The 15,370-nt window shown below is 36.6% G+C and overlaps 1 protein-coding gene across 4 annotated transcripts in view; it reads left to right on the top strand.

Moving 5' to 3' along the window:
• Positions 1 to 15,370, top strand: part of LOC106868963 (solute carrier family 22 member 4) — a 38,745-nt gene that overhangs the window by 10,278 nt on the left and 13,097 nt on the right. For 2 of the 4 annotated variants that reach the window (XM_014914435.2, XM_014914437.2), the window contains exons 3-8: positions 3,114 to 3,194; positions 8,359 to 8,660; positions 9,422 to 9,652; positions 10,518 to 10,714; positions 11,924 to 12,364; positions 14,063 to 14,197. In XM_014914435.2, the coding sequence (XP_014769921.1) occupies positions 3,161 to 3,194; positions 8,359 to 8,660; positions 9,422 to 9,652; positions 10,518 to 10,714; positions 11,924 to 12,364; positions 14,063 to 14,197 (1,340 nt within the window). In that variant the 5' untranslated portion in view covers positions 3,114 to 3,160. The remainder of the gene's footprint in view (positions 1 to 3,113; positions 3,195 to 8,358; positions 8,661 to 9,421; positions 9,653 to 10,517; positions 10,715 to 11,923; positions 12,365 to 14,062; positions 14,198 to 15,370) is intronic. The other 2 variants (XM_014914438.2, XM_052973850.1) reach the window with 1 other exon arrangement.

Genomic DNA, 15,370 nt, shown 5'->3' with positions numbered 1-15,370 from the left:
CAATGCTAGCCCTCCACTGTTGGTCGATGCCAGCTCACCACCTGACTGTGCTCGCACTAGCCGTTACTTGAAGACAATTAATTGTCACCTATGCCACCAAAATTACTGCAGGAGTCGTGTCTGCATGACCAAGGCTCAGGCTGAAAGTCTTTCATACTGAACTTGTAGTCAGTGCCAACTATTGACCTTTTTGAAGAGTCCTTCCCTTCCATCGCAGCCCTTCCCCCATTGGCTTGGTGCTCTCTAGATGCCCCAATCACTGACTTTACCTTTGAGTCCATCTTCCAGTTGAAGGTGGCTGCCCTTGAGCAATTGCTGAAAAATATTGAAGCTATTGAACCCCATCAAGGTTTTTTCATACTTAGGAATTATCTCTCAATCCCTAAGCTTCTATATTTATTCAGAGTCAGCTCATCTTACCAATTCCCATGATGCCTCCAACACTTCGACAACCTAATCTTTGAGAGACTCGAATGCTTAGACAATGTCAGACTGTCTCTAACGTCCCGCAATCAGGCTACATTGCCCAAGAGATTTAGAGGTCTTGGTCTTCGTAAGTGTTCATCTTTCTCTCTGCCCTGCTTCCTTTCCTCCACCCTGGTGAGCAACATCCTCTCTTCTTCAATATGGACCAGTTCCAACAGGGAATTGGATGAAGCCCTCCAACACTGGAGGGAACTGGGCTTGTCTGCTCCTGAGAAGTGGGAAGACTTTCGGAGTCAGAGAGCTTGGGACAACATAATTTTGAAGGCCACCTTTGACTCCTTTATCCAGTTGGACCAGTTTTTAAGGTGCTACTTGATGTCTGTGTGAAGTAAATCTCGTGGTGTGAAGAATCAACACAACATGCGGTTGTCATGGTAACAAGCTGTTAATGCCTCGCTGTTTGTTGACTGGCTAAAATTACCCAACTTTCCCAACTTTAATTTTAGATAACATCAGATTCTTTTATTTTGTTTTTGGATTTGGTTTGCAAGATTCTTTGTGAGTTCGTGTGTTGAAGCATATTCTGTTGTGTCTGGGGAGAGTCATTCTCATTTCCACTTAGTAAAATAAAAAAAGAAATGAGTGGAAATTTTGCTGGTGAGTGTGTTAAATTATAAGGCACTAAAAGAGAATGACTCTCCTCAGACACATCAGATTCTTTAACTAACGAGATAAAGTAATTGGTTGATCATAATTAAAATTCACAGTTGCATTGATACACCAAAATTGAAAGCAATCTGAGCAAAATTAAAGGGGGCTCATTTTGCAAATGAAGGAGACTAGATCTGCCTGTTGTAGCTATATTAATAGAACTGTTTTGAAATAATAGTCGTTTGATGTCTTTGTTTTTCGCATGCCTTAAACCCCACTTTGTGTTCTTATATATAAATAAAATGATTTCCTTGTTTGAATTTTCTTTTTTAAATTCAAAGGGCACAAACCTCCCAACATTTTTGTCCATTTATCAGTGTCTTTCCCTCTTCCTGTGACCATTCTTTGTTTTCCCTCCCTCTTTGTCTTCCTTGTTTTCATTGTAATTTAATTTTTCTGCTTTGTTCTCCATGCTACTTACTAATTTTCCATTTCCTTCTGTCTCTCCATGCTACTTGCTCATTTTTTCACTCTCTCTATATTCCTTTCTCTCTCTCTCTCTCTCTCTCTCTCTCTCTCTCTCTCTACACTATTTCACCTTCCCCTCTCTCTATCCTGCCCTCTACTGTACTCAACACCAGTGCAGCCAATCCCGAAATTCTTACTTCCCACTTTGTTGTTTCATTTGAAAATTTCAGTGAAGATAAGACTCCCTTCTGTTCTCCCATGTTATATTGCTTAGTGAGTATCATTTTCTCATGTTCTTAACCAAAAGGTTAATGTCGCTTTGTATGTTGACTTGTGTGTATGAGTTTACTTGTGTAATTGTGTATATGAGTGAGTGTACATGTATATCTATACAAATTGTTACTGTATTGTTTCTTTCCTTAATTTTCCACCCTACCTGTATTTTGTTTTTCTCATTTTGTCCTTGTTTGCCTATCACTTCAGTAATATTCCCATTGTTACTGGTGCAACCAGACAAGCAGTACTATGGATTTAAAGTCTTCAGCCTTTAAATGCACTGACTGTACTTGTAGTCTGGTTTCTATGGCTAATGAGAGGATTTCCATGTTTCTTTGTTTTTCTTTTAATTGTTTCTATTTTGAATTTTCTTTATACATGCGTGCATGCATATGCACACACACACCAATATTCTGTGAAAACCTGTCATGGCAACAAGGACATCTTGTCATAGGCAATCTGCTCCAATAAATTCTATCTAACTCATGCAAGCATTGGAAAGTAGATGTTAAAAGCAATGAAAGTGACAAGGAAGGGATCAGAATTTTTAAAAATTGAAATTTTGAAACTCTACCAAATTAGTTGAATTTGTGGAATTTTTGAGATAATCTGCTAAAAGTGTGTGATTGTGAATGAAAGTGGCTGATATGGGTTTCCTTCAAAGAGTCTCTGGAGTAATGTTACTCAACAAGATGCATAGCTTGAAGATCAGGGGTTTTTCCAGGTCTTGCTGCTACTCCTCTACATTGAGAGGTCACAGCTCTGTTATTTTAGTTGGACTTATCAACCCCAGTACTTTTTTTTTTCTTTTTGTAAAGCTTGGTATTATTCTGTTGGTTTCCTTTGCTGAACTACTAAGTTACAGGTGTGTAAACATACCAACACTGGTTGTCAAGTGGTGGTGGTGGGGGGGGGGATAAACATATACATGCAGACACACACACATATAGATATGATAGGCTTCTTTCAGTTTCTATCTATCAAATACACTCACAAGGCTTTGGTCAAGATGAGGCTATAGTAGAAGACACTTGTCCAAAGTGCCACACAGTGGGACTGAACCTGGAACCATGTAGTTGGGAAGCAAACTTCTTACCACAGAGCCACACCTGGGAACAATTTTAAAATTGTAAAAAATTGGTTGCAGTAACTCAAACAGAAAAGATTGCATAATTGTAAGCTGCATTGCTTAAAATATCATGCATCCAAAGAAATTAGTTTTGTGGTGCTCAAGATAATTTCCAACTCCATTCTACAGGCTGACTCAGTCTTTTTTTTTTTCTCCTCTTCAGGAAAATTTAGGATTCAGTCCTACTACTCTACTCCCAGGATTTGGAAGATGGAAGCTGTGAGGAAGCTCATCAAATATATATGTATATATCTATGTTCATGTCTCTTTGTGTTTGTTTCCCACCACCGCTTGACAGACAACAAGTGTTGGTTTGTTCACATCCCCATGATTTAATGGCTTGGCAAAATAAGACTGATAGATTAAGTGACAGGTTTTTAAAAAATTAATACTGGGGGTGATTCGTCCAGCACCAGCGTGATCGTTACCAACGTCGCCTTCATGACACTTGTGCCAGTGGCACGTGAAAAGATATTCGAGCGAGATCGTTGCCAATGCCGATGGACTGGCTCCTGTGCAGGTGACACGTAAAATACACCATTTCGAGCATGACCATTGCTAGTGCCGCTGGACTGGCTCCTGTGCAGGTGGCATGTAAAATACACCATTTCAAGCGTGGTCGTCGCCAGTACCGCCTGACTGGCCTTCGTGCCAGTGGCACGTAAAAGCACCCACTACACTCTCGGAGAAACTCTGCCAAATCAGATTGGAGCCTGGTGTCGCCTCCTGGTCCACCAGTTCTCAGTCAAATCGTCCAACCCATGCTAGCATGGAAAGCGGACGTTAACCGACGATGATGATGATGAAGGTGGTGCCCCAGCATGGCTGCAGTCTAATGACTGAAGTAAAAGGTAAAAGATTAGAGAAGAGATGCTCGTATTTGTATTGTATTCTTGTTCTTGAATCAAGCAATGCAATTGTTAATTATAAATCTTATACAATTGCATATGTTATACAAAAGGGCAAGTGTAGCTCTGGGCCAAACGAAGCCTTGTGAGTGGATTTAGTAGGTGGAAACTGAAGGGAGCACATCCTGTATATGTATATATTGTATATATATCTGTGTGTGTGTTTGTCCCTGATGGCTGTTTTTGTGTAACTAATGGAAGATAAAAGTACATACTCTGTTGTTTACTATTTTTTATAGAAAAATTATATATTCTGTTATTCTGTTTGTACTCCATTATTTTCTACTTTGTTGAAAAGTTGCCAATTCAAGTAAATAAACATGTATTTTCATTGTTTTATAACTCTTCCATCCAAAGAAGCGGCCCTTGTAAGATTTGAAACTGAAAACTGTTTTAGGGATACAACTAAATAATTATTTAGTTCTGTTTTCTCAAAGTTTCTGCTGCGCTAATATATTTCTGTATTGTGTTGGTAGAAATACCAGACAGGACAGTAATTTACTGATTAAATTACATGAGAGATATTTACCTGGTAACTTGCACTGAATTACCTGGACTCTTTCTTTCTGTGCTGCCCTTTCTGCTCTCATTTAAAAGTTTTATCTTTCTCTGTTTTATGTTTTTTTTTTTAATTTTCATTCTCTTTGTTTTTTCTATTGCTCTCTTTTTCTTTTCTGTATTTGCCTATTTAACTGTCTTTTACTCTCTCCATCCTCCAACTACTTATCTATATACCTACCTTTTTACCTATTACATCTATCTATCGATTTAGCCCAACAGCTGTCTAATAGTCTAATTAGCTTGGCAGCTATCCATCACTACTCACCTCTTTTTCTTACTTTCCGTGATTTGCTTTAAATTGTTGACTCTATATTGTGAACTGGAATTATTGAAATATAAAAAAAGTGAGGTGGGGAGAAAATTCGAAATAATAGTTTGGTTGCTATAACGACAACTTCAAATTATTGCAGTAAGAAAGTGTTTAGATTTCTGTCACTTCAGAATAGCAGTCTCTTGTTGGTTGTTCTATATTTATAGCTATAGATATGCCTACATAGCTACCAGAATTTTTAAAAGCACTATTTCGATAGCTATATAGCACCAAATAAAAATGAAAAGTAGACAAAAAAAAAAAAGCCCCTAAATAGGTGTAAACATCAAAACATTTCAATGCTGATTAGATTAAAATGAAATTAACACAATTACTTTTATTTCTACTCCATATTTTTGAAGATTCCCCATCAATTTCTCTTGATGTAGAAGCTGCAGTTTCAACATGATTTATATGCATCCATGGATCCAATATTTCTTAACAGTTTACTATGTAATTTATAATCCTAACACTTATTACTCCTTTCCTTAGGTGGTTATGCAAATTTGATTTCATAAACTACAGGTGAATGAATATTCTCTCCACATTTGCAGATGCAGGTGCTAAAATGTTTTAAAACTTAGATAAATTTTCAAATGGATTTTTCCAAGTTGAATCCCTATACAATAATACTTTGAGCCAGACAGAAACTGCAGCTGATAACTGTCTATTGTACATTTAAGAATATTTTTCCCACTGAAAATTAATTTTTTTTTTCAGAATCTTCGAATTTTCATTAAAATGCTTTGCAAGATCTATAATTCCAGGTTTTGTTTTGAGAATCTGTTGCATTGAAAAAATTCATTGACTATAAAAGGTGAAAATTATCTTGAAGATGCTCCAAAACTTCCACAATAAAATTTTGTGCTTTTGCCTCTTATACAACTTTCCCCTTGCTCGATGGATTCACTCTGAAATTTCTTTTGGATCTAAATAATTTTGCACTGAATAATTTTCATTTTGCTTCTTTTCTGGTGTTATAATTATTAAACTAAGTGAATCATTGAGATGCTGAAACTCATTCAATAATTTAGGGAGGTTTTGTGTTTCTACTTCAAATATTTTTAATTTAACTCTTTGAATTTCTGAAATGATTTTCTTGAAAAAGGGTAGAAAAACAGTTTTTCTTGTCACAGTACATTAAATATGGAACTCAGTTGCATAGCAGTATTCTTCAGTTGTTGCAGTTTTAAAATGTGCTTTCAATTCAATCCACTGATGTAAAATTCTTACTACTGTAGGTTCAGTTGAAATTCATCTTCTGACATTAGGTTGAACAACCTTTAACCCTTTCGATACCAACCCATCTGAAACCACCTCTAGTTTTGTAGTACAAATGTCTTGTTTTCAAAAGTTCTGAATTAAAATCTTCCACCAAACTGTAGTCAAAATTTATGTTCGTTCCTAACACAAGCTTTAATGATAAGTTAATTTACTAAAGTCTTTGTTATGTTTAAAATTAATTGAAAGAAAATATGGTAACAAAAGGGTTAATGGCTGATTTACTTAATATATTTTAGCATAAAGTTCTTTATATTTTGCTTGATGTACTGATGAATTTGAAAACCAGCTGTATGTTTCTTTTATCATGAAATCCAAATTTCTTGACAAATATTCAGCTGCAGCATGTGACACAGCAAGTTGAAGGGAATGACAAACACATAAGTATCAGAGGAAGATTTTTTCTTTTTAATGTAACCATACACACCATTGTTTACACCAATCAAGACTGAAGTGTTGTCAGTACCTGATGTAATCAGATTTTGAAAATCAAGATCCTGTTTTTTTAAGCTGTCTTTTAACGCACAGTTAATGGTGTCAGCATTATATTCTTCTCATTCAACTTAGTTGAAATATATTAGAGTTGTCTTTTTTCTAACGTCTGGATATACCTATGTAATCTAGTAACAGATGTATCAGATTCATCAATAATTTAATTGTATTTGGCCCTTACTAAGTCATTTTTTAACTTTTCTTTAAAATATGGATCAAGAACATTAGTAATAATTCCAGTGCATTTTGCTTGAGGTTCTGTACTTGTTTCAGATTATAGATTACCAAAGCACTCTGTATATATTTCAGTTAAGTGATCTACAGTTCTTATTGAACAATGCTCAGCAATGAGTAATAAATGTCAATTTCTAAATGTGGAAGAGAAAAATCTAGGAAGACATGGGATGAAGCAAAAAACAACTTAGATGAGCTTCACAATCAGCAATTTGCACTTGGGAAGACCCATTCAGCTAAGTAAAATCAAGGCAATAAGGGCGTGTCCTTTATGTCCATGCTCCCACACACCATCTGTCCTGCACAAACCTCTCCATCCCATCTTCCCAACACCTTTCCCTCTTGCCACTCGTGTTCACCACTTGTTGTATTCTCTTCACCTTCTATCTCCCACTTTCCATTGCAAACTTACCTGTACACTACATTCCTGTCAAATCTCTTCTGCTACATCTTAAAATCCCCTTCATCTTCTGGTGCCCACTCACTATATTCTCCTCTCCCCCCCACTCCAACTCCAACCCTCCTTTCACAAACTTACCCACCCACTTACCCTGTCACATCTTCACCTTCTTGTCTCTCTTTTCTCACTCTCTCTCCACTCTCTCTGCAACTGAAGTAGCCATGTATTTCTTCTACTACAAGACATATCTAACCATAAAAATTTGTGTTTTATATACTTCTCCCCATCTAAGCCATGCTGGCATGGAAAAACAGAAATTAAATAAACAAATAAAAGACCAGACTACACCACAGTATCTGTGAAGCTTTTAAATGAATATGGGATGAGTTGCAAGCTACTTGGTGACCCTGCTGGTGCCACGTAAAAAACATCCAGTCCACACTGTAAAGCGGTTGGCATTTGGAAGGGCATCTAACTGTAAAAAAATGTTAAAAGAGACCTTGCTCGAGCCATGTAAAATGCACTCGGTTCACTCTGTAAGGTGGCTGGCATTGGCAAGGGCATCCAGCCATAAAAACCATGTCCAAACAGTGAAACCAGGTGTAGTTTTCTGGTTAACCTGCCCCTGTCAAACCGTCCAACCCATACCAGCATGGAAAATGGACGTTAAATGATGACATCACAGGCATAGACATGCCATAGCTGTGTGGTTCAGAGGTTTCCTTCCCAACCAAATGGCTTTAGGGAGCTACAACAGGGAATAGTGTATTAATATATCAAGTTTTTCTCAAAAAGGAGACAAACTGAATGTTTGCAGTGTAGTAGATTTAACTAAAGATACCTGATAGCCATAGGTGGGACTTTACAGTGAAGTAAGGGGCTAGGTCTATTACTCAACAGCAGGTAGAGTTTGATGGGTTTCCCAAAGATCCTGACTTCCAAATTTTACTCACAAGGTGTGGATTGATCTGAAGCTATGAGAGATGTGCTGCGCTGTCAGACTGAACCTAGGACATTTTAACTGCAAACTGCTAAAAAAAAAAAAAAAAAAAAAAAAAAAGAGGTATTGGTAACAGATGAAAAGCATCCAGCAGCAGTGGTGGAATTGCTAAATGTAGATTTTTGTGTCTTTTCATATCATCAATAAGCAAGTATGCACTAAATTTTCTTTTTCCATTCTTGTTTTTTAGTTTTAATTTTCTGTACATTTTATTGCTTCCAGGTTCACTCACAATGCAAGCTGATGAAGTCCTACAACTCTTCAATAACTATGGAAAATACCCAAGAATTATCTACTTCTTACTCTGTTTTGTTATTTTACGTGGAGTTTTTTCTGTGTTTTCCATTATGTACATTGCTCCGACGACATCACACACATGCAAGTCTGATCGATGGAACTCTTCTAGTGCCTCAGTAGTCACTTCAGACTGTTCTGTATTTGTCTACAATGGAACTGACAATGTCACATATGAATGTATGGATTGGTCTTACGACAAATCTCCCGAAGAATCCATAATAGCACAGGTGAGTGTCTTTTATATGATTTTCATATTCTATTTTGCTTTTCTTTTCACAATCATTTTTTCATGCTAGCATGGTTCAATAATATATTATTGAGACTTTGTTTACAGTTGAATGCCCTCCCTGTCACTAATCCTTCCTTGTCTGTTCCTTTTTTTCTTTTTGCAAGTAAGGGATCTCTTATTCCACACGTCTTCAAACACACAAAGCCATTAGGTTATTTGCTGATAGGGGAAATGACATTACCACTTGTAGGTCAATGATTTTCATAGAAGTGCAAATATAAACAAATACATAGACATGTACATGCATACTTTTACACACGTGCACGTGTATATATATATATATATACTTATTTTTATGTCTCCTCTTGACATTGTATGCTAATTGTTAAATGTTATCATACAAATGGTGTTGTTTGTTTGCAATCTTCCATGAAATATGTCCAGCTATTGGGCTCTTCATGTTTGAAGGATAAGAGGTAATATTTCACCTATCTGGAAACGGGTGAGGGTTGGTGACAGGAAGAGCATTTAACTCTAGTAAATCTCCCTCAACTGTATCGAAAAGTAGACATTAAAAAAATAATGATTTTTGCACACATATACATACAACAATAAAATAGATGTAAAATAGTCTAAAGTTGGATTGGGATCAAAATATTGTCATTGGAAAATTGTGAAGAATTAATTTTGTTATGAGGTTAGGTTATGTTTTTATTATTTATTTCATAACATCTGTTTTTTTTATATTTTCTTTTTCAGTGGAACTTGGTGTGTAATCAAGATTACATCATTCACCTCTCAACAGCCATCTACATGGTTGGGAATCTCTTTGGATGCCTCATTTTAATGCCATTCGCTGACAAGTTTGGTCGAAAGTTAATACTTAATTTTCTTCTTAGCATCCAACTGATTCTAAATTTTGTCTTGATCTTCAGTAACTCCATTATAACGTTCACCATTTTACGGTTTTTTATTGGTGCTGCTAACATTGTGAGTGATATTTGATTCCAAATTTTTTTTCTTGCAGCATTTTCACATCTTTACATCTACCATTGTGGGAGCATGTGGTCTAACAGTTTGGGTGTTGGGCTTTTTAATCATGAGGTTATAGGTTCAATACTTGGGGTGGTGGCAGGTGGTGTCCTTGTCCTTGATCCAAGACACTTCATTTCACATTGTTCCATTCTGCTCAGCTGAAATGAATACCAGTTAAATGCTGGTTGCCACCTGTCCTCTTTTTCCAGCTGTTACATCCTTGTACCAAAGGTAGGAAGGCTGACAAGGTGTCTGTTTCTACCTGCATCTACACAGGCAACTGTAACAACTAGCAAAACCATGGTTATTGCTACCGAGTGATACTCACTTGCTAGTGACTGATAGTTTTTGACCACTTCCATCACTTATACATTTCCTTTATTTCCTGTTCATTCATACAATCATTTCTGAGTATCACAGTTATTTAACCAACAGATGATATGTATACATGTGTGGTTAAGAAGTTTCCTTCCTAAACACATGGTTTTATATTCAGTCCCACTGCATGGCACCCTAGGTGAGTGTCTTCTACTACAGCCTTTAGTTTACCAAAGCTTTGTGAGTGGATTTCATAAGTAGAAATTAAAAGAAGCCTGTTGTGTGTGTATGTATATATATGTATGTGTATACATAATTAAGCACATAGATGCAAAATGATACTTGAATACCAAAAGTAGAGTAATATACTATGTCATTAAAACTGAAAAGTTATTGTCACCATTCTTTTGAAAGTATGTGTGTGTAATTCATAAATACTTCCTTAGTGTTCTCTAATCATTCATCTTACATATTGTCACTTTTACTCCTCTCCATTTTCCAGACAATAGCTTTGTTAGCATACTGTATGTTATCCGAAGTCTTGCCTTCAACTCGCCGAACATTACGTGTAATTGGTGCTTCTTCATTTTGGTCGCTCGGCATCATGTCCCTGGCACTTTTTGGTGCTCTCATTTCTGACTGGAAGATTTTGCAAATTGTTCTTTCATTACCAAATCTTGTTGTGATTTTCTTGTGCTGGTAAGTAAATTTTTAGAAACATTTATGTATGTGTTAATGTATGAAAATATATTTTCATGTGTGCTGTCTTAGATGTTCCCTCAGGTGTGTGATATTGATGCTTTTAAATGTTTCCTATGTTTTCTGTGTGTGTGTGATGCTTTCATATCTTCTATGCCTGTGTATTTATGTGATGTTCTTGTGTGTGTGTGTGTGTGTGATGCTTTCAAGAGGCAGAGCCTCATAAAAGCTATGACAACAGGCGAGTGACAAGTGGTGAGATACTGTGCTGAAGAAGATTTGCCCAATCCCAGCAAACATGGGAAAAGCAGATGTAAAAGTGATGATGGTGATGATGCTGATATGTGTATGTGTTACAATTTCGGGGGATAGGGTAAGTCAGTTACGTTAATCCCAGTGCACAACTGGTACTTACTTCATCAACCCTGAAAGGATGAAAGGCAAAGTTGACCTTGGTGAAATTCGAATTCAGAATGTCGCCCCTTGTGGGTAATAAAAAAACTGCTGCTAAGCATTTTGCCTGGCATGCTAACAATTCAGCCAGCTCGCTGCCTTCATAGGTGAATTGTAATAATGAGTACAGGGTGACAGATTTTGGGGCGAGGGGTGAACTCAAGGAAATTGACCCTGATATTTAACTGGTATTTTATATATTAGAGTGATCTAGAAGAATGAAAAGTCCTAGGACAGTGTATCTGTCTAGAAATCCAGGCAGTTTGTTCAATACCCTAACAACTCTATCATTTCAATAATAATAATGTTTCTACTGGAAGCACAAGGCCTCAAATTTGGGGGAAGGGATTAAGTCGATTACATCGACCCCAGTGCGTAATCGCTACCAATTTTATCGACACCGAAAGAATGAAAGGCAAAGTCAATCTCAGCAGAATCTGAACTCAGAAGATGGATGAAATGCTGCTAACCATTTCGTCTCGTATGCTAACAATTCTGCTAGCTTGCTACCCTCAATGCAATAATCATAATAATTGTTTCTAATTTAGGCACCACAAGGCAAGCAATTTTGAGGGGAGGCAGGGTCAGTCAATGCTATCCTCTCTGGTAGGATGAAAGGCTAAGTTGACCACAGTGGGATTGATCTCAGAATGTAAAGAGCTGAAACAAATACTGCAGGGCATTCAGCTGAATGCTCTATCATAATTTATCAATATGAATATATTTTTTAATACTCTTTAATTTTTTTTTCTCTAGGCACCTTCCTGAGTCAATATCCTGGTTATTTACTCACAAAAAATTTGGAAAAATCATGGAAATTTTTAAGTGTGCTGCAAAATGGGATAAAAAAAATCTACCCTGTGATTTTAATTTAGAAACATTGCAACATTCTCAAAACCATGATTTATTGCTAAATGACATTAAAGTGAAAAATGATTTTCCTTCAAATAGCACACTGAATAAATCACAGGATAGCAGCTATGAACAAAAAAGCTACCAAAGCAAGAATTCAATAAAAGACTCTCAAGAACAACCTGCAGAATCTACAGAAAACCCTTGTGCTAAACCTGGAAATAGTAACAAAAATATCACAGAGAATGACACTTGGCAGTGTACAGAACTGATGACATTAAACATCAAGTCATTGTTTTCTACACCAAGAATGCTGGGATATACACTTATAATGTTTTATATATCGTAAGTCCACCTCATATGTTCTATATTCTATACTTATGTCATGCTGCTCTTAAATAGCGAGGAAAGATTTTTTTTTGTTTTATGCAGTTTGAATTTTCATTTAGACACAAGACTTATTGGTCAAGGACTATAGGAGTGGGTGGGCGTAGCTACTGAATTAAGCCTTTTCCTATATGTGTATGTTTTACTTGTTTCAATCATTAGATTGCAGCCATATTGGGGCTACTGTCTTGAATTTTTCATTGAATGAATCAACCCCAATACTTTTTTTTTAAGCCTGGTACTTGTTCTCTCAGTCTCTTTTGTTGATCTAAGTTATGGGGACTTAAACACCAACACTGGTTGTCAAGCAATGGTGGTGGACAAACAGACACAAAGACACATGCACCTAGGTTGATACATATGTGTGCATACATACATACGCACGCTCACTCGCAACAGGCTTGTTTCAGTTTCTCTCTACCAAATCTACTCACAAGGCCAAGGCTATAGTAGAAGACACTTACCAAAGGTGCCATGCAGTGGTACTATACCTTAAACCATGTGGTCGGGAAGCAAACTTCTTACTACACAATTTTTTTTTCTTGATCCCTAAGACTCAATAAGGCTGGTTACCCAGTTTCTATGACATATAAATGACTGAGATCACAACATTCCAACATTCCCTTGAATAGGATGCTGGTACATTGCAAAGTTCAAGGCCAGCAATTTTCAGGGGAGAGAGGAAATCAATTACAATGACCCCAGTACTTGACTGACTCTTTATCTTATTAATCCTCAAAGGGATTAAAGGCAAAGTTGTCCTCGGTGGGATTAGAACTGAGAATGTAAAGAGCCATAAGATATGCTGCTTAGCATTTTGTCTAACTTGCCAATAACACAGCCAGCTTGCCAGTTTCCTATTATATTACTGGTACTTATTTTATTACCATCCTCCATCTTAATTAGGTAACTTAATCAGAGAATGACTGTATTTGACTGAATTCAGAAAATAGCTTGATGAAACTAAGACCTGTGAGCATTTTTACCATTTCTGCCAATCCACTGATTGCTACAATAATAATAATTTCATACATTGGCACACACATTTTTGGGGTGGAGTGGGGGAGGTCATTCTCAATAAAATAGAATGAATGATAAAGATGACCTTCACAAGATTTCAACTCAGAATGTAAAGGGCTGTAACTAAACACAGCAAGGTACTCTGCCCAGCCCTCTGATGAGTCTGCCATTTCACTGCTGTTTTGCCTGACCCTTCAATAGTTCTGCCATCCCATTGCTCTTTCTCTTCAATAACAATGATTTGTACATAAACACAAGACCACAAACAGCAGCAAATGATGTCATTAACAAAATTAAATCTAGTATTTTGACTGATATTTTATCATCCCCAGGAAAATGAAAGGCAAAGCCAGTCATGATGAGACTTGAAATCAGAACATAAAATTTTATTAAATGTTGTTCTTTACAAAAACATTTAATAAAATTTCTAGCAGTCACAAGGTCAAAAATTTGAGTGTAGTTTTAGATATACAAAAAGGTAAGATGCTTACAGTGAGAAAGTCTCTGATCATAGATCTGCTCTGTCAGGACTGACCTAGAGCTAAACAAAAGCAACAGTGTGTGTGTTCATGCATGCATGTATGTGCACATATGGATATACATACCTATAAAATTTTCTTTTATGTTTGTTTCCAGGACAATAAACAGTTTAAGTTATTTTGGAATAATTCTCAGTACACCATCTCTGCCAGGAAACTTATCTTGGAATCTCTTCTGGACTGCAATCTGTGAGATATTTGCATATATAGTGACAATGTTGATAGCAAACAAGTAAGTTATTTTCTCAAAATCCCTTAACCCTTTCATTACTATGTTTCTGTTGAAATACACTACCCTTGTTTCAGTTCATCATGAAAGTAATGAAGAATTCAATAAAATAACCTTGTCATTATTAAACTTGTGTTTGGAACATAAATTAACTTGAAATTTAGATGGAAGGTTTTAATTTTGATCACTTCAATAACAAGGAGTTTATATCATTGCACCAGGTTGGTATTAAAAGGTTTTAACCCTTTTATTAGCATATTTCTCTTGAATTACTCTGCTTTCGCTATCCTTATCATCCATGGGTTGGACGATTTGATAGAATCTGACAGGTCCAAAGATTGTATTGTACTCAGTGTCTGTCCTGGCATAGTTTCTACAGCTAGATGCCTTTCCTAACACCAACCACTGTACAATGTGTACTGGGTGCTTTTTTTTCTTCTCCCCATTGCTTTACAGTTTGCAAGACTAAGATCCCCTTTTACTGAGTAGAACTACAGTAGACAGAGAGGCAGCTTTATGCTAGGAGATGAGGGGTTAAAGTATGAGAGAAGGGGGGGTCAGAACAGATTTCTTGCTGTGGAGGAGCTACATGGCTACCTACATTATAGGAGAGAAGGTGGGAGTGACTGGGGTGAAGCTGGGAAGAGAGATAAAATATTTCTGATGAGGTGTTGGAATGAATCCTCAAGATACAAAAAGGTGAATTAGGGGTGGGGAGACAGAAGAACAGGGAATGTGAGTGGGTAGAGGTTGCAAGTGTGTATGGAGAGAGTGAAGGATGGTCAGAGATGAGGAATGGGTGAAGGGGAAAATATAACAAATGAAGAACAAGGGTTGAGAGTGGTTGATGATAAATATACAGGGTGCGAATAGTATTTGAGGACAGATTTATGGTTTTAAAAAATTGCTTACATAATAACAGGAAAACTGTATTTTTATAAAAATAACCAAATCACATCATTTTGTGATGGATTTTTAAGTTTGTTCAAAAGTCTTTTGGATCTGATTAAACAGTTTTCTTTTGTTTTTCTCTGACATGAATTGACCTCTCTTCATCATGTAACATTTGTATCTGATGTTTTCATGCACAACATTTCTGGGGTTTTTTTTGGGGGGGTGCCTACGCATGTACTCAGCAGTCATGTCCCATGTTTCACTACCTTGTAGCACACATGC

The sequence above is a fragment of the Octopus bimaculoides genome, chromosome 17 (assembly GCF_001194135.2).
Source record: "Octopus bimaculoides isolate UCB-OBI-ISO-001 chromosome 17, ASM119413v2, whole genome shotgun sequence".
Classification (NCBI taxonomy): Eukaryota; Metazoa; Mollusca; class Cephalopoda; order Octopoda; family Octopodidae; genus Octopus; species Octopus bimaculoides.
The sequence above is the reverse complement of the archived record's forward strand: the minus strand, read 5'-3'. Positions and strand labels throughout refer to the sequence as shown.